Source organism: Podarcis pityusensis (genome assembly GCF_964106645.2).
Source record: "Podarcis pityusensis genome assembly, chromosome: 3".
Lineage (NCBI taxonomy): Eukaryota > Metazoa > Chordata > Lepidosauria > Squamata > Lacertidae > Podarcis > Podarcis pityusensis.
Window position 1 is genome coordinate 29,137,822 of NC_138026.1, and position 19,470 is coordinate 29,157,291.

General features: G+C 41.7%; 1 protein-coding gene across 1 annotated transcript in view; it reads right to left on the bottom strand.

Annotated features, from left to right (window-relative positions):
• Nucleotides 1–18,025, bottom strand: part of NOL10 (nucleolar protein 10) — a 42,859-nt gene extending 24,834 nt beyond the window's left edge. The window contains exons 1-11 of the mRNA XM_080999095.1: nucleotides 17,901–18,025; nucleotides 15,473–15,518; nucleotides 14,806–14,904; nucleotides 12,319–12,396; nucleotides 9,080–9,117; nucleotides 8,140–8,276; nucleotides 7,417–7,482; nucleotides 6,778–6,838; nucleotides 5,241–5,326; nucleotides 4,986–5,064; nucleotides 2,907–3,056 (exon numbers count right to left, since the gene is read on the bottom strand). Coding sequence (XP_080855221.1) covers nucleotides 2,907–3,056; nucleotides 4,986–5,064; nucleotides 5,241–5,326; nucleotides 6,778–6,838; nucleotides 7,417–7,482; nucleotides 8,140–8,276; nucleotides 9,080–9,117; nucleotides 12,319–12,396; nucleotides 14,806–14,904; nucleotides 15,473–15,518; nucleotides 17,901–17,966 — 906 coding nt within the window. The 5' untranslated portion in view covers nucleotides 17,967–18,025. The remainder of the gene's footprint in view (nucleotides 1–2,906; nucleotides 3,057–4,985; nucleotides 5,065–5,240; nucleotides 5,327–6,777; nucleotides 6,839–7,416; nucleotides 7,483–8,139; nucleotides 8,277–9,079; nucleotides 9,118–12,318; nucleotides 12,397–14,805; nucleotides 14,905–15,472; nucleotides 15,519–17,900) is intronic.
• Between the last annotated feature and the right edge of the window lie 1,445 nt (nucleotides 18,026–19,470).

The following is a 19,470-nucleotide window of genomic DNA, read 5'->3' on the forward strand; positions in this document are numbered from 1 at the left end:
TTGTTATATAAAAGACGACTGATGAAAAATAAAATGAGACATTATAAATGCTTATGACCTGCAGTATACCTGCACTTTAAGAGGCGCAATAAATATGATCCAGTTGCAAGTAATTCAAGAACTGAATTACTGAAGCTGTTCTTAAAATTCCAGGATATGTGCTTTGTGTGTGTGTGTTTAAGCACAGACATCCAAGCCATACATACTGCACCACTGGCATAAAATTGCCTTCCACTGACAGCCAGGTCCTGTATATTAAAAAGAAGGCAATCGGCTGATTATGTTGTTGCATATGTGAAAGAAAGAATGGAAATCAGGACCTTCATTGAGAAATGAAACAAGGCCCAAATGGTGCATGTTAGGTGGCTGGATTTGCAATGGAGTTGCAAACTGGGACATTTAAGAAACTTGTGTGTAATGGTGAGAGAAATGACTGCAAGGCTCATACAGTGGCCTCCTCCTTCTAACAGGTGCCAGTGAGGAGCCCCCCCCCCTCCAAATCGCAAACATGCAATCTTTAGCTGAGGTGGGACAAACTTCCTGCCTGCTGCGATAGGAATCGGCCTCATGCTTTTCGTGCCGTGTGTGGACACAGCCTTGCTGGACCGCTAAGGAAAGGACAAGTAATGGATTTTCCCCCCTTCCATGGGAAGTGTGTGGATTTCCCATTCCACTATAACATTTTCCACATATGTATCCCGGGGGGAAATCACTCCAAAAGACTCACGTAGAAAGGAAAAGAAGTTTGGTCACAACCAGCCCTGATTCGCAAGTGGAGAGGAGGGCAGAGGGAGGAAGGAGAGCGGCTGCTTTGAAGCGAGCATCATGTCGCCTGACCCAGTCATTCACTTCTAGGCATTACGGCTTCTGCTTCTTGTTTCCTCCTTACCTCACTTCCACCATCCGCAGCAATGATCTCCCATGTACCAGCAAAATGCACTGGCATTGCCTTTTAAGGCCTTTTTATTGTTTTATCACCTGTTGTTTGCTGCCACAGACTCCTTTGGGTAAATAATAAACTTGGTAAATAATAAAATAATGAATGCTAAATCAGGGCTGGGGAACTGATAGCCTTTGAGATCCTGTTGTTCTCCCAACTCCCATCGGCCAGGGATGATGGGATTTTGGAGTGCAGCAACACCTGGAGGACCGTAGGTTCTCCATCCCTTAGCTGAGTCATGGCTGTTGCTTGCCTGCTGTGAGTGGCACATGCTGGGACAGCAGCAGGAAGGCCCATATCCCTGGCTCAGACATGACATCAGGCCGATGCTGAGCCTCATTAGAGCAGAGGGAAAACCACACCAAAGTCCAGGGGTCAAACTAGCAAAGATTTATCATAACTGTGATAACCTATGTTGGAAATGTAAAGAAAAAGAAGGAACCTTTTATCACACGTGGTAGACTTGCCCCAAGGTGACAGACTTCTGGGAAAAGATTTATAATGAACTGAAAAAAAATTGTTGAAATATACATTTATAAAGAAACCAGAGGCCTTTCTCCTTGGAATAACAGGTTTGGAATTGCCCAAGAAAGATGTTAAATTATTTTTGTATGCCACAACTGCTGCTCAAATATTACTAGCTAAGAAATGGAAAACGCAAGAACTACCAACTGCGGAAGGATGGCAGATGAAGACGATGGACTTTTCGGAGCTAGCCGACCTGATCAGAATGAGGAGGAGTATCAGGAAGAATGGACAAAATTTAATGACTACTTAGTTAAATACATCAAGTTAAATTAATTGGAAAAAGCTTGGCTTAGGGTATAAATAAGTAATATGAGGATTTATTATGTATAATGCTGAATTGGGAAGAAAGACTGATGTTAAGTGATTAAGTTAAGATTTTAAGAACTTTGATTTGGAAAACCGTGAAAATGATATCCACTGAAATTCAACTAGGGGGATACGAGGAAGTCACTTAACAATGTTAAGAAGATTAGTTTTAATAAGGATATGATTTATATTTGTCTGTTTATTTGTTAGTGTGTTTTTTAATTTTGTGAAAATCAATAAAACTTTTTGAAGAAAATAAAAAGTCAGGGGTGGGCAGAGCAGCTAGGCTGTAGAGGCAAGGAAGTACAGACTTAAAGTGGCCATTGATTTGGAGGGGAAAGAGAGAGATCTGGCCTAAACCTGTTCAATGCTGAATCTTCAATGATTCAGCTAATTAAGCAGATAAAAGGGTACAAAGTAGTTTGTTTCCTTTTGCACTCCTCCCTTTTTTCCCCTTGTGTGGTTGACAGCTTCACCTCCCTCCTGGGTGCTTCCTTTCCCTCCCTGTTTAATTTCTGCCACCCCACCCACTTCTGCTGCCTTCCGCCTTGGTAATTAACAGGAGGAAGGGTCTTCCCCCACCTCCGCGCTTTTGGAAAACAAAAGAGCTGGATGCTCCCCCGCTGCAGGCAAGTCTCTGTAGGTCCTCTCTGCCACACACCCTTCCTCTTTTCGCCACTGATTTCCAGCCAGAGACAGTTAAAGGAACCAGCATCAGAGAAGGAGAGGCCAGTGGGAACACATCACCTGCCGAGGAAGAACAACTGCATCTGCCTTGCAGCCAGAAATCTCCTCATTTGGCACTCCGCAAGCCACTTTGAACTCTTGCAGGTGCAATTTGGAGAGACAAAATATATTGATTCTTGTTGCCTAGGACTGCATGACGTTCACATTCCAACACACAATTAAACACATCCTTACAAACATGCACTGGGCTGCAGTCTATGGATTAGAGTCACATGGAAGGGGGTTGGCAGAAAGTGACTACCCTTCTCCCAGCCCCACAAAGGCTTCTCCCAGGGGAGACACAAGTTTTTTGGAGTGATACCTCTGGAAATATTGGAAAAAAATTATAATGGAATGGGAAATCAAAGGAGAAACTCAAAGGAAAGACAAAAGGAATTTGACTTACTGTGTCCTTGTTCCATAGCTTTATGATTCTTGAATCAGCAGAAATAATTAAATCTAATGAATTGTGGAACTGGATTGATTTGATAGGCAGACCATATTGGTGATCCTTCACTATTAATGGGCTGCTTGATCGGAGGTCATAAAAAAGAACCTGGAAACAAGTAAAGGTCACTGGATTACATGTTCAACATTCAAAAGATATTAGAGGTCTAAAAATTATGTTAAGTTTTCAATAGGTGAATAATTATCAGATAAATACAGAGGATTTCCACAGTATTTCTGAAGAGGAACGAGTAACAGCATCATAGAATCATGAGATGTGTTTATTCTGTAAGAATTAAGCATGAGCCTTCAAACACTGAGATCTATAAAAAGAAAAGATCTCTATAGATGAATAGAGCAGAGAAGCAGTGTTAAGCTTTGTCCTGGTTTGCACATCATGGTAAGACAGAGCAAAATGGGTGTGATCTCCTCTTCAGGAGCCAGTACATTCACACTAAGCCATAGTTTGGCTTGTGTGAGAACGCAACTTTTAGCTTTTCTTAAGCATAACTCATGTTTAAACTTACTTAGCATAACTCGCATTTTTCAGCCTGCAGGGCAGCAGCTGTTGAACCCCCAGATCTGGCAAATTCTCATCCCACTGTATGCTTTACAAATCCCCCATTTGTATGTCGGGTGGTTGAAAAGAAGAGGTGTGTGTGGAATTGGTCAGGTTGTAACAAGCTAATCTTAGAATCATCCAGTTATGTCTGGCCTTGCAGTAATGTGCTACCATATTTTAATGTTTCAATATTTTAATGTTGTATTTTAATCTTGTTTTTAAGTTGTATTCATTCAACTTGTTTTTATTATTGCTTGTTAGCCGCCCTGAGCCCGGCCTTGACTGGGGAGGGTGGGGTATAAATAAAAATTATATTATTATTATTATTATTACCATATAAAAAACATTTCTATTTCATTCACTCTTAAACATTTGAAGAAATAAATGAATCCTCCTCTGCAATAATTAATTAAGTTGTTGTTGTTGTTATTAACACTGATCCATTATTTCCACAAAAACACCTCAAAGCAACTTGCAATAAAGAAATCAAGACAATGTTGCTATCAGTTCCCCATATGGGGAACCTTTCTAACAAGAGCACATAGAGAGCAAACCATCACCAAACTGGGCATGCAACAAATTGCTGTAGTTTTCCATGTATAACACGACTCCTACTTTTGGGAGCCCAAAATTAAGAAATCAGTATTTTAAAGTTGTTCACCTTTTTGACGAATTTGCCCAAAAAGTTGTTGAGCTTTTTGGGGGCAATCCATGGTGTGGGAACCTACTACTCCCCAGATGTTACTGAACCACAAGTCCCATCATCCCTGCTCATTGGCCATGCTTGCTAGAGCTAGTGGAAGTTGTAGTTTGGCAATCTCTGGAGAGCCACAGGTTCCCTATACCTGCCCTAAAGAAAAGCACAGCATGAAACAAATGAGCACGAGTTGCACTGGAACTGTAGCTTCCTTGGGAAGCTGAGGCAGGAGGCAATTTCAACAGGGTCCCCCATCACAGAGTGTCTCCCACTTTGATCACATGCACATGCAGCTCAAGATCGATTTGACACATTCCACAGAACGTATGGCCCACAATTTATATGCCAATAGAAGACCTGGACACAATCTTGCACACCAGCCCAGTTTGCACATAATGGTAAACCATGGTTAATGGTTTACGATGAACACATTCAATTGCTCTTGCTTTACTTTTACCCTCTAGCCAGCAGCAGCAACAAACCACAATACCCGGCTTAGCATTATGTTCAAACAAGATTTTGTGGTTCATTTCACCCAGATAAACTTTGGCTTAACCTCGTGGCTTGTTTGGAGTGAAACAAGCCACAAAACTTTGTTTGGATGTAGCACTAAGGCCCTTGCTAGAAAGAAGATCTCAACCATGTTCAGAGCAAACCGTTATTTATGATTTACATGTGAATGCCACCAGGGACATTTAAGAATCTGACTTAATGTAGCCTTTGCTCAGCACAGAAATGTAGCACAAAGCCCATAGCAACTAAGCTGACAGCATAGCTACCTGCCCCGTGGATGTTCCAACAGCCATATTCAATGTTCCATCAAACTTCAGGGCCGAAATAGAGGGCAGACCATCTATCCTGAAAGAATTTGAGAAAAACCTCATTCTAGTTAATTGCCATAATCACTAACGCTTAAGGCTCAGCAGCAACCAAAGGATGGTACGTAATTCTGAGAAGCTGCAGCATGTTAAAAAAAAAAGTTACTTAAGAAAATTTACTTAAGTTAAGAGGCAAGATAAATATATTTTCCATACTCCTTATCAGCTGTCACACTGCTTAAAGCGCAATCCAGCACCCCGACTCTGTTTCTTGTTCTAGGGTCCCAGCATTCCACCTTCCCCTGAGGAAAGCAAAGAAAATACCACTTAGTGCTTTCAAACAATTCACCATGCTTTCATCAGTTTACTCATCTGCCGTTCATTGAAGCCACTTATTTAGCATTCAGCCTCGAAAGATTGATTCCTATGCTTTCTGGTTTTTTTGTTGCATTTAAAAACGATCTGATCTTCACATACTTGCAATGAGCAATTCCTTATGTAACCCGGGGCTGGGGCGGGCTGGGGTGAGTCAACAGCTGGGACTACAGACATGACACATGTTGCAGCATGTGAACCAGCTCTATTACATACCAGAGCTGGCAGAGTCTGCTGCTGGGCTCCATCCAGGTTAAAAATTGGGGACTCATAGAAAACACAGATTCCCAGCACAGCCTCAGCAACTCCCCACAACCATCCACTTGCTTTCTGCCTTTTTGTCACTTTAGAGAAGACGCTGATGGAAGGCTCTCCCCGCCCCCCTCCCAATGTAAATAAGCACTTTGAAAAAGAAAACTTTGACCCTTGGGAAGATGGGGTGAATGTGCCCTTGAATGCCATGTATCCATGGCAGAAACAACATTGCAAGCATGGCAACTATTGCCTCGTTTTAAACAGGGCCCACGTTAAACCAAAGGACACAGACTGGCAGTAAACCATTGTCCCACCCTGCAATGATGCCATGCCCACTCCTCAAAAGCGTGCCTGAGCCTGCTCAAGCAGCATTGTCAATGGTGCACAATGCAACAGCATCACAACTCAACAAGAGAAGGTTTATTCTCCTGTCTTTTGTCCCCATCGTCACAACAACTCCGCTGCACCCTAGTGATATAGCACCTCAACGGAGCCTCACTGTTTTGACCTCCCAAAGAGCTATTCCTCTTCTTCAGTTGACATACCAGATGTCATGATGCCCAACACATCTTGTGTCTTTTGCACGCAGGATTGTTTTCCCTAAACCTACAGAGATATCTGTGCATGTCTACTCAGAAGTAAGTCCCAAGCAAATGAGAAAAGAACTGCAACCTCATATTCTGCTGCATTTTGGTGTATTTTTTTTTTTAATGCCTCCTGTAATAAATTGGCACAACAAAATGTTGCACTGTGAGATCTTTCTATGTAGGATTGCTGTCAGCCAGCCATGCCTTTTCTACAACAAACACTCCATTGCATTACTGTTCCTGCCACAAGGTTTTCCATTTTCTTCCCTCCAAAAGTTAATCTATTTTGGAGTTCCTCCCTTGTTAGAGTCCCCAGCCTTGAAATATTCTCTGAACTATTCCAATGTTGATTGGGTTCTTCCAAGCCTGATGTTACCTCCTCCTTTTTCAGGGAAGGAGCTATTTTGGCTTCAAAATGAGCCCCACACACAGAATGAATTTGCTATTAGTATATAGGATATTGCAGTCCTGTGTCAATGATCTTGTTTTTTAAACAGAAAATGGTGCTATATTTCTTAGTAAGGTGAAACATTTACCTCAACCGTGCCAGTGGCAAATAAACCATGTGCAGGATTTATGTCACAGACGTGATTCTCCCTAGAGGAGAAGGAAAAAGAAATTTAATGACTGACAGGGAGATAAAATATTAAAATAAGCAAGCTAATACCATCTGTGAAATGTTCTAAAATCAACCCAAACCTATAAGGCTACGAAGAGTAAATGCAATTTTACGTGCAGTGTTTCTTTGTTCAATCGCTATATTTTAATCACTATATTTTGGTTCTGTTAAGAAGTATAACTAAAAGCATAACTAACGGCTATGCAAATTTGAAACAAGGAACAATTCATCGCAGATAGCAGGTCTATTGGTTTATCGGTTGTACCTATTTAAAACTATTTGCCATCTTCTTCTAAGATACTTCAAAATATCCAATGAGGTATTTTCTCGACTGAGCAACTTAATGAATGGAAATATTAAAACCTTTGCTTATTAAAGTAGAGTAATTAAAGTAGACATTAAAATATAAACAGAACAAACACCCCCAATTTATAAGTGCAGTCTGCAATGCATTTGTGACACTCAGATTACAGATCTTATGACAATTTTTTAAAAAAACTATCCTGTGGCTCCACCTGCTGGAATAAGATGCACCTAGTGAACTGAAGATACTTACGAAGCATCGGTCTGTAAGGAATTCAGGTACCTTCCTTGTTCCAGATTTAGCCTGTATATTTCAGAGCTGCAACAACAACAACAACTGTACTTACACACTTCCCTTTCGATAAGAGTAAGTGACAATAAGTGTATATATTAACATTCATATAAATGCATGTATGTCTAAATATGCCCAAGTCATAAATAAATCTACTCTTTTCTTACATTGCAGCAGCAAGTAATCAATTCCAACCTCTCCTTCTCCCTATTTTCATTTAGTGTACAGGCAACACCCATTTTAGGCACAAATGTGCCAAACCTGGAAGTGACCTGGGAACGTCATAAAGACATCATTGAAACGTTACTAGAAGGGTGGGGCAGAACAAGGTGTTTGCAGGCTTTTTTCAACGGGTTTTTGGTTTCATGCAATTAAATGCTTTTCAAATGCCTTAAAATTCCTAAAATAAACTTAAAACCATCACTAAATTACAATAAAATTGAAATGGCCCACATATTTTTCAGAACTCAATTGCTTTTTAACAGAGTTTCTCAACAATTCAGCTTAACCACTTCCTACAAAATATTTCCAACAAAACTCATTTGTTTTGTGAACTACTCATTCAGAGTTCTCTCCCAATATATTTATGAATGTTTAGTAAATCTGCTTTTGTAGGATATTCATCATAAACACTAAATAAAAATGTATGCACAGTTAAGGAAGGAATCAGCGCATCTTAAATACCTTGCTCCTACGAAGTATAAGTCACATGATGGATAATGATATGAGAAATCTCTACCAAACTTTGGTATTCTTGTCCTGTAGTAACGGCCATGTTGGGAATGAAATTCTACGTATCTGTCACACAGCAGAAAGACTATCTGAAAAATATAGAGCACAGGATTGAGATCTGGAGGGGAGTAACTCTCCCGCCTTGCTTAACCTTTAAAAGTGGGGAATGATTATTTTCCTAGAGGCGTAATCAAGTGGGCTCAGATCTGGAACTGCTGTTCTGCAAATGTGTCCATTCTAGAGGAGGCTCCCACGCCTCAAACTAGATGCTTTTTGAGGCAGAAGTGAGAAGAGAGGCTATTTTCTCCAAAGCTCCCTCCACCAGACTTCTCAGTAGTGGCACCCTCCCTGTGGAACACCCTCCCTTCAGATGTCAAGGAATTAAACAACTAGCTGGCTTTTAGAAGATATCTGAAGGCAGCCCTGTTTAGGGAAGTTTTTTTCAGTCCATGGAAGTGCAACTTTGGATACATTTGACTGGTGTAAACAAAATAATGGCAGATCGATCATCCATGATACTAATTTAGCAACTATGTGAAGTCTGTTTCATGTGATCAATGACACATCAGGAGAGATATAACTTACACATTGGTAAGAATGTTTTAGTGCTACTTGAGTACTTTTTATTTTAAAAAAAAATGTACCACACTATGGAGGATAATTTTTTGGGTGTTTTTTTTTAAAAAACCAGCTAATTCCAGCTTTTCAACAAACAAACAAGACATTCAAAAGAATGTCAGCAGAAGATAAAGAGCAATTTTCCTTCAGGTTTCTGTTGCTCAAGGAAACGGCGGGTAATTGCACGCTACAGCAGATGGATCCTTTTAAACATTTTGAAATGCAAATTCTTCTAAAGCTTCCTACATGATATAAACATTAAAAGGAGACGTACCTTTGAGTAATCATCTGACAAAATATCAAACGTAATGACTGTGGAGATGAAAAACAATTATAAATAGGAGTCACTAAGAAACTCTTAAATAAACCGCACAACCTCAATTTTCATCGCACAATGCTCCTGTCTGTCTGTCTCTCTTCCTCCCTTAAAACCAAAGACAGAGTGTGTAATGAAACAAGCAAAACCATTAGCAATGCTCTGTTTGCAGTCTGCTGCGAGAACAGCCACCTGAGTGCTGTTTCTGTCCATGCCACTATCTCACTGGGATCCGAGAACCCACTGAAAGGGACAGTGATCAATTATTAAGTCCATCCTCTTGCCATAGGAGGAAGGTTTTCCGCTGTAACACATTTTGGGTTCAAAGGTCCAAGGGAAGTGTTGGCAAGCTATTGCAACCTCCATGGCTAACTTCTATTTGCCTTACAGAATCAGTAGCATACAAACCAGGGATGACCTTCCAGATGTTGTATCCCTGGCTATCAACTATGCTAGCCAGGGCTGATGGGAGTCCAAAAACATCTGGATGGCTACAGATTCCCCATCCCTGTTGGCTCCCATTTCAAGCAACACTAAGCATGTGATAGTGCACTCTTGGCAGGCACTATAAGCTGACCACCATCCATGCTCCAGGTAAGCAACAAACACAAGCCGATATAGTAGCACAATATCTTGCCAAGGACTGATCATTATCTCGATTTCACAAAAGTACAACCCCCAATACACTCCCAAATTTCTTTAGACTATACGTACTAATGTATAACTTTTTGCATTCATGCGTATACTAACATACTTTCCAAAGAAAGGCAAATGGCATGTGCTCTATTCTCAAAAAAACACCCTGATCTACATAGTAAAGGTAAAGGGACCCCTGACCATTAGGTCCAGTTGTGGCTGACTCTGGGGTTGTGGCACTCATCTTGCTTTACCAGCCAAGGGAGTCGGCGTACAGCTTCCGGGTCATGTGGCCAGCATGACTAAGTCGCTTCTGGCGAACCAGAGCAGCGCACGGAAACGCCGTTTACCTTCCCGCCGGAGCAGTACCTATTTATCTACTTGCACTTTGACATGCTTTCAAACACAGAAAGCACAATTGGGGCACACAGGATCTGGTCACTTAGCAAGCAATTCTGTACATCAGTCTTCTCCCGCCCGGTGCCTTCCAGCCCTTTTGGATTACAAATCCCATCAGTCTCAGTAAGCATGGTCAATGGCTAAAGATGGTGGGAACTGTAATCAAAAAGATCTGGAGGGCATCAGGTTGTAGAAGACTGCTACACACACTTATCTGTGAATAAGTCACTTCCGGGTTGGCGCCATCGCCGAATGGCGGACTCCCTCCGAGCTCCGGAGGGAGCCTGCTCGGCAGGGGCTGGGTCCTACCGCACCGGCGATGCGGGGACCCTTAAAAACCACGGCCACGAGGGCCGTGGACATGGAGACTCGGCTGGCACCGTCAGCGCCCTCCCGACTCGTGAAGGAGCCTTTTTAAAGGCTACGGATCGGGTGCCGGGGAGAAGCGTGGTGCTTTGAGTCCTCTGCTATCCCTGCCGAGCGCAGCCGCATGCCATCCGGCGGAGAGCGCTGACTTCTTCCATTGAAAATTCGGACTTTTTAACAACAACCCGTGAGTAATTTGGAAACTGGGTTTAAAAGGAGGAAAAAAAAGAATTTCTTTTTGAATTGGACACGAGCGGGGGGGGATCCAAAAAGGAAGTCAGTCCCCCCCCCTATTGTAAACCTTCCAAGACAAGGACGGGGAAACCAAGGTCCAAAAAGATTTGTATTGCTGATAAAAACTAAGAATTCCACGATGGGAAATTATAAGAACTGTGCTGGAGGACGAACTGAGGGAGAAGAAACGTAACCCCCCCCCCTGGGAACCGGGGTGATTGAAGAGAGAGCCTGGTGAAAAGAGTCGGAGATTTTGACAGCTGTCAAAGTAGCTGCCAAAGTCGGAAAGCAGAGAGGATTTTATTATGAGAACTTTGCTGGCTAAATTTGTTACAATTTGCTACAACTTTTTAAAACTTGGATACAAAATGGCGAAAACATGGATAACAATCGGACTTTTGGACTAGAGAAAACAAAGTTACAACAATCCCCCTAGAGGAGTTTCGGGACATTACAAAGATGGTCGTAAGTGGAAAAATACCATTGGAATTTACAGAACTGGTTATCTTCTGGGAAAGCTGCAAAACGGAAATAATATTTTGTCTACAGGGTGTTCAGCTAAAGGAGACAATAGAATTCTCTATTGAAGAAAGGAAGGGACTGAACGCAAGTTTTTGTTCCTGAATAACAATAATCCCTGCAGACTTACTAAGCTTCTGAATTAGAACGTTTCAGCAGCGGAACAAGAGGAAACTGGACTACAATTTGGAAAGAACAATGGGGGGAGCTTTATTAAAGATCTGAAGCTAAGTGTTTTAAAAAATAATTATGAAAGGAAAAAAACAAAAAACAAAAAAAAAGCCAGCAAGGAGTTGGGGGAAATAGGCGATTTATGGATTGTAAGAATTCCAGGCGGATAACATGGTTTGGTGGTCAGGGGGAAATTAAACCGGGGACAGAGGGGGAGAACTAAAATCCAAAGGCTTGTCAATTTCTTTTTTTTTTTTGAACTGGTTTTGTTTCATCTATTATACCTTTTATTTCTTATTTCTGATATTTCTATTATGTGGGGTGTCTTTATTATTAAAAAAAAAAGGGAAATTGTGGAATAAAAATGGGGTGGGCCCTGGGAAAGAAATTTTTGGTTTTTTATTAAGGGTATTGATGAGGAGTGTAGAAATTTTAAATTCGAACAATGGTCTAAACAAATTAAGTTTTTAATCAGAACTGAGAGCTTGTGGAGCCAACAACATGAAAAAGGAATATGATAGGGGTGGGGGAAGGGGGGAGTCCCAGAAAGTGGATATATGAAAATAAGGTTCTGAATGTATTTTAACTCTTACTTTCTGTATTTTTGAAAATTTTAATAAATATTATTTAAAAAAAAAAAAAAAATATCTGTGAATAAGTCCAGCTTTAATACTACTGAGTTATCGTTTGTTATGTTTGTTGGTTGCTTTTTATATTTTTAAAGTCACAAAGCAAGTTAGCTCAATAAATATTATAACATTGTACGAAGTGGGATTTCCCACCTAATAAAGATGCATAGGATTGCACCATTTTCTACTGCCCTGTTAATATGTTTTATATATTAGTTTCCATCATAATTAGGGTTTACTTACCATCAGCATCTATGCATCTTTCAAATTTCATCGATAACTGGTAAGTATCGTAACATCGAATCCTTGGTTTGTACGTCCCTGTTCAAAACACAAAATAAAATAGTGTATTTGACATGTGAGAAAATTTGCTTTACTACTCTTGAATTGATTTGTCTCACAGAGAAAATATGATTCAGGTCTTGAAAAAGTTTCTGACCTGGACATGAATGATTGTTCAAAAAGAGCTGCAACTCTGCACCTAGAAGTGTGTTTTTTTGTTCCTTCATGACAATAACACCTATCAATCAATATAATTTATTTTTAGGATTGTGGCACAAGCCACTTATACTTCATTCAATTTTTTAAAATTGTATATAAATAATTGTAATGATTTATATAGAAATACACAAATTCACAATGCCTTATGCTGCTGAACTCACAGGAATCCCACCTAACTTCATTTTTAACATGACCCAGTCCATTAAAAAACAAGATTCCTATTAACTGGACAAAATAGCACATTAATAGCAATGAAATACTAACCCTTGCCGAGTCTTATTTCAGAACTCTATGGAATTCTACAGAACAGACAGTTAAAATCCCTTACATTCTTTTGAAAATCATAGGAATCAAGTATGCAACAATGGGCCACACTGACAAGGTTCCTATGGGGTACCCTTCCAATAAAAGGGGGGGGGGAATACAGTCTTATTATATCCCAAAAGATGAAGGCAAAAAAAAAGCACATCGAACCAAGCTCAGATATAGATATCTAGCTAGCTAGCTGAATGGGAAAACCTCTATGTAGATGGATGCTGGCATATGTAACAGACGGATCAAGCAGCTGGAGCAGAACAGGTAACATTCAGCAGTTTGGGAGGAGCAACACATAGCCAAACCCTGCTCCCTTCAGTGTGTTATTTTTAGGATCCTGATTGAGCTGGGAAATCCTCTATTGCGCAGCGAGCCTCTACACGCAGAGGAGGTTACCCACTGAAAACCTTCACTCTTGGATTCATGGAAGACTCTCTAAACCAGGCATGTCTAAAGTCTGTTTCAGGGGCCTAATCTGGCCTGCCGGTTGGTTTAATCCAGCCCCTGTAGCAGTTTATTTCTTGGGGTAAAATCCCAAAAAAAGCTCAACAACTTTAATCATAAAGAACAACTTTGGTTGGCCCTCACGCATGTTCACTACATCAAATCTGGCCCTCTTTGAAAAAAGTTTGGGCACCCCTTGCTAAACCATGGGTAGGCAAACTAAGGCCTGGGGGCCGGATCTAGCCCAATCGCCTTCTAATCCAGCCCGCGGACGGTCCAGGAATCAGCGTGTTTTTACATGAGTAGAATGTGTCCTTTTATTTAAAATGCATCCCTGGGTTATTTGTGGGGCATAGGAATTCGTTCATTCCCCCCCCTCCAAAATATAGTTCGGCCCGCCACAAGGTCTGAGGGACAGTGGACCGGCCCCCTGCTGAAAAAGTTTGCTGACCCCTGCTCTAAACTATGCAGAGATGATACTCTGGAGGGATGCGATTACAACACGCAAGTGTTGTAAATGAGCAAAAGGGGCTAGAAGGTAAGTGAGATATGATATTGAGTCCAGACTCAGTTAGTTGTGCTTTGTTCCAATTGTAATCAATCTAATTTAAGTCATAACTAACTTGTACCACTGAACTGAAGGAGATATAAGTGCAACTAACAGAACAATCCCATACAGTGGTACCTCGGGTTACATACTCTTCATGTTACAGACTCCACTAACCCAGAAATAGTACCTCGGGTTAAGAACTTTGCTTCAGGATGAGAACAGAAATTGTGCTCCGGCGGCGCGGCAGCTGCAGGAGGCCCCATTAGCTAAAGTGGTGCTTCAGGTTAAGAACAGTTTCAGGTTAAGAACGGACCTCCGGAACGAATTAAGTACGAAACCAGAGGTACCACTGTAGCTCCCAGCCTTATGCTGAGTTTGGGAGGGGGTCACCCCCTGCCAGCTGCCAAACATGTTGAAAGGAAGCCCACTGCTGGGATCCCTGTCAGTAGGAGCCTGCAGAAACCCCAAAATGTGGTTGGATCCTGAAGCAATCTCACTACCATTACATGATGGCACTAGGCCCAATTTGGGGCTGATCATCCTGTCCCCATACTCTCTGCTGCTGTGAACAGTGGGCCTGTGGATGCTGCGGTAACACCATAAAGCCTTATCACTGGGAGGGGTGAGCTTGGATTGAGACATAACTTTTCTGAATCTAACTCATTGTTTGCAGGTCCCCAAAGTCCCATTTTAATACTACAAAAGGAAATTTTAAGCCCTCAAACAAAGATATGCTTCCTGCCATGCTATCCTTTGCCAGCTACTAGCTTTGCTGTCCAACAGAAGTTTCAATCTCAGAGCCCAGTCTTCCTCAACCATAATATATCCAATGCGAGAGTTACTAGTGCTTTACAACTCAGTGCAGACACACTGTTACAGCTAGCAGCAGACTGAAAAAACCTGAATGTTCGCATACTCACCAGCTGCCATCACGTACTGCCCATCCCGTGATACCTTGATCTTGGAGCTAACAGCAGGCATGTCAAAATCTTGGATAAGTTCAATTCTCCTAGAAATACCTTTAAAATAAAAAAGTTAAATGAAACATTGCCTAATCAACACATCACAATAAAAAGTTTTCAATTCCAAAAGTACTGCCAAAAGTACTTAAGGGGGAAAAACTGAACGTAGGGATGGGGGAAAGGGGTGTCCCAATCTTGTTGGACTCCATCTTCCTGTTGGGATTCCATTCCACCTTTTGCTGCAGACATGGGATTGTTGCGTGCCACATGTCTGTTTACATTCCAGCACAGATTGCTGGCGTGAGCGGAACTTCCACTCTGTATTGCTTTTGCTTTTCAGTCTGAGAAGATGGCAAGAAGAGATGCCATGTTTTCTTTTTCCTGATTTATGCCGGAATAGGCAATAGTCGGAGAGAATCAAAGCTGTAGTCCAGCACCATTCAGCGTGTCACTAGTTTACCATGCCTGGCTTAAAGTTTAGCATAAAACAAACTGTTCCAGCTTTAAGGCAAGATCCAAGCAACCCCCTTCCAGCTAAGCACCATCAGATGACTCTTTGAAAACAGAAATGGCACCCAAGCTAATCTTGCAGTGCCCTTTACATTGTACAATGAGGGTAACTCACCAACATCTTTCTTTTGCAGCGCTCTCTTCTTTCTATCAGAAAGCCACTGTAAGAAAAAGAAAAGAAAATAGAGGGTTAGTGTTAAATGGGCAAAAATATAAATAGCTGAGCCTGGTGAGTCCAAAGGTTCCCAGACCCCATAGTCATAATTTGCGGGTTGCCTTCTAATCTTATTTGATTTTGATCCGATCTTAAGATGTATTTCAGTCGATTGCTGAATTTTATGTTTTAATGTATTTATATTTTGATGTTAGCCTGGTTATGGCTGGGGAGGGCGGGATATAAATAAAATTTATTACTATATTATTAAAAACTCTGTTTATTAAAAACAGAGATGGTACTATATAGCCTTCAAAATAAGATTGATAATCAAACTATTATGCTCTATAAGCCCTATTTCACATATATTTAAGGAAGTTCAGCCAAAGAGCTCCCAGAGCAGTCCATATGAGGTTAAAAACAAAATGCAATAAATGCAAGCAAACAAACAATTATGCAGCAGGGTAGTTAAAAGTTCCAGTATTAAATCAATATAAAACAGAAAAAATCACTTTGAAGATGTGATAGGAATTTTGAGGTCTTAGATATATGGTAATGTTCATAAGTGTACCAACTAAGCACGTACATAGATCAGCACAGGAAGACTGACCTGAAACCATTTTGATTCCCAAACTGACCAAATGTTTTCCCTGCAAGGCGGGGGGGGGGGGGGGGTCCAGGGAGCCTTCCCACTGACTCAGGAATTGAGTAATCAGCATTTTAATGGGTGACAGACTATCAAGAAAGGCAATCAGATAATGGGTGACAGACTATCAGGGAAGGCAATCAGGAAAGGCAATCAGATAACCTGGCAAACAGGAAAAACATTCAAATTTCTGTTTTAGACCGCCTTTTCTGTGATGTAGGTATGATGTATCTGGGGGGTGGTCTTAGGTTACACCCCTTCTGTGATGTATGTATGATGTTTCTGGGGGTGGTCTTGATCTACAGGGTGGCAATTTCAAAAGTCATAAAGGCCTTGCACGCCATTGTTCTGGGTTCCTCCTCCTTTCCTGTGTGAGGGGAGCACCCTGTTGCAGCAGATCAATAAATATCAAGCTTACTAGCTGCTTTGCTTCTCAATATGCTCTAGTTGGCCTCTGTTATTTTCTCCTACCAATAGGGAACCTACATAAGGACTCTATATGGGCTCTTGGATACCCCGTAAGGGAAAAAGGGCAGAGATTTTGTTTACAACAAAGATGACTGTGCTGTAGCAGAGACCAAAAGACACATTTCATGGGCATGGTTTTGAATACGGAAAGGTGGCATGGCAAATCAAACGATGATGATGATGATGATCTGTGAAATGTGTCTTAGATTGAGCATTCAGATGTACTGCTGAACAGCCACTGACCTAGGCACCCAGGCACACCACTAAAATTCCACAATATAATATTTCACTATACATATAAATATGTATAGCAACCAGCTACAAACAGACACTCCCATTGGTCATGAAACTTTAAGCTCCCCAGCTGTTTTGCTCAGAAAGATGAAAGCAAGCGAACAAGCAACTGTTCCGAGCTTAGAAGCTTGTGCACACTAGGCAAATGTGAATTTTTTTTTAAAAAAATTTTGCAGCCAGCAGACCCAGCAAACTGAGTAGCCAATGCAGGAAGGAGCCGTTTAAAATAAAATAAATGACTGTCCGTCCAACATTAAGGGGAAAAAAACCTTGCAGGATTCTTTTCGCGAGGAGGAAGGGGGTGGGGAACCCACGTGCTTTAAAATTTGGTGTTATGGATGTGACTTGTGCCTCTTTATAAGGGTGCAGAAAACAGAATTGGACAAAATGACAGGAAGGATTTGAAACCTGCGGGACCAGAGATTTACAGAAGATTGGAAGAAGTATATGAATTATTTGAAGAGCAACTGTAATCAAGAAATTACGCTAGTAGGACTACAAGAAGTTTTGTAAGGAGAAATATACGAAGTGTTACAAAGTAGAAAAAGATAGAGATATTGGCTATGAGTTTGAAATGTAATAGGGAAGATAATAAATGCATACTGAGAGATTAGATTGGGAAATTTTCAGACAGTATTGATGGAAGTCAAAAATTTGAATAAGATGTAAAAGTACGTTTAATTACTGTTGAAAATATGTTTTTAAAAAACCTAATAACAATTATATATAAAAAATAAAAGGGTGCAGAAAGCAAGAGGTGCTTAGCAGTCGCTCGGGATCATCTACAGACCCCTGTTGGTACCTATGTACTTTCTGCGCATCCATCGGGAACTGAAAAAGGGGTGGAGGAAGAGAAGGGAGAGAGAAGGGAAGGCACGGGGTGCGTGGGAAGGCGCTCGCTCGTGGGTAGAGGAAGGAGGCGCGCGAGGGGGAACCGACGGGGGGGGGAGAGGCAGGCAGGCGGGGCTCCGGTGTTCTCACCTCAGGCAGGCTCCGTCCGGCGCTCAAGCTGTAGATCTTCACCTCGTTGAGGCTGGAGACCTGCATGCTTCTTTTTCCTCCTGAGCGACGGCAAGAGGCCTTCACTTCCGGGGTCAGAGAGGAACACATCCGGTCATAGAATTCAGAGGCAGGAAAAAACCCCTATATAAGCAGGAAGTTACACACTGGCAGTCTTTCCCTCCAACACATTTACTCCAGAGGAAATAGGGACTGCTCCTTTCTGTAATGGTCATTTTACTGTTTATGCTCCACGCATCTGACTGGGTGGCCTGGGCAGCCTCCAACATATGTTTTCTGCTTGGCAGGGGGTTGGACTCGATGGCCCTTGTGGTCTCTTCCAACTCTATGATTCTATGATATATAAAAACATAATAATACATTAAACATTTTAAAAAACCATCCCTATGAATCAGTCCTTTTTTCCCGGGAGTATACCCCTAAACATTTTGTGAATCTTTGCACTTTTGTCCATTGTACTGTATTTATTGCCTTCAGATAGCTTGGGGGTCGGATAACTCCATACCCTCCAGCATTTCTGCAATGAATATAGGGACATCGTAAGGAAAAATGGGACATTCCAGGATCAAATCTGAAACGGGGGTGCCTTCTCTAAATTAGGGACGTCCCTGGAAAATACAGACACTTGGAGGGTCTGCTATCACTATCACTATAATTGTATTATTATTAAATTTCATCCATCTGAGGATCACAGGGCAGTTTACAGTATAAAAACACAAAAATACATAATATACTAACGAAACAATAACACCACACTGTTTAAAAGGTCATAGATTTGTTTAATTAGCCAAAGGCCTGAGGGAAGATGAAATCTTTTTGCCTGGCTCCTAAAGATACATAAGGAAGGCACTAGGTGAGCCTCCCTAGGGAGAAAATTCCACAAGCGGGGAGCTACCACAGAAAAGGTCCCTTACACGTGTTGCGGCCCTCTGGACCTCTTGCAGAGGAGGCACGTGAATAAGGATCTCATACAGAATCAGAAGTGTAGAGAGTTGGAAGGGACCCTGAAGGTCACCTTTTCTGACCCCCTGCCTACAGCTGTGCCTGGAAGGAGGGGGGAGCTCAAACCACCAACCTTTGGGTTAACAGATGATGATTGCAGGGTCAAGGTCAGTTCATATGGGGAGAGGCAGTCCTATAGGCATAATAAGGTAAAAAATGGGAGCAGGTGGTGCTGTGGTCTAAACCACTGAGCTTCTTGGGCTTGCCGTTCGGTTGGCAGTTCGAATCTGTGCAATGGGGTGAACTCGCATTGCTCTGTCCCAGCTCCTGCCAACCTAGCGGTTCAAAAGCACACCAGTGCAAGTAGATAAATAGGTACCACTGCGGCAGGAAGGTAAACTCTGTTTCCATGCGCTTTGGCTTCTGTCACTGTGTCCTGTTGCACCAGAAGTGGTTTAGTCATGCTGGCCACATGACCCGGAAAGCTGTCTGTGCACAAACGCAAGCTCCCTCAGCCTGAAAGCAAGATGAGCACCACAACCCCATAGTCACCTTTGACTGGACTTAACTCGAAGCTACCAGCATGAGT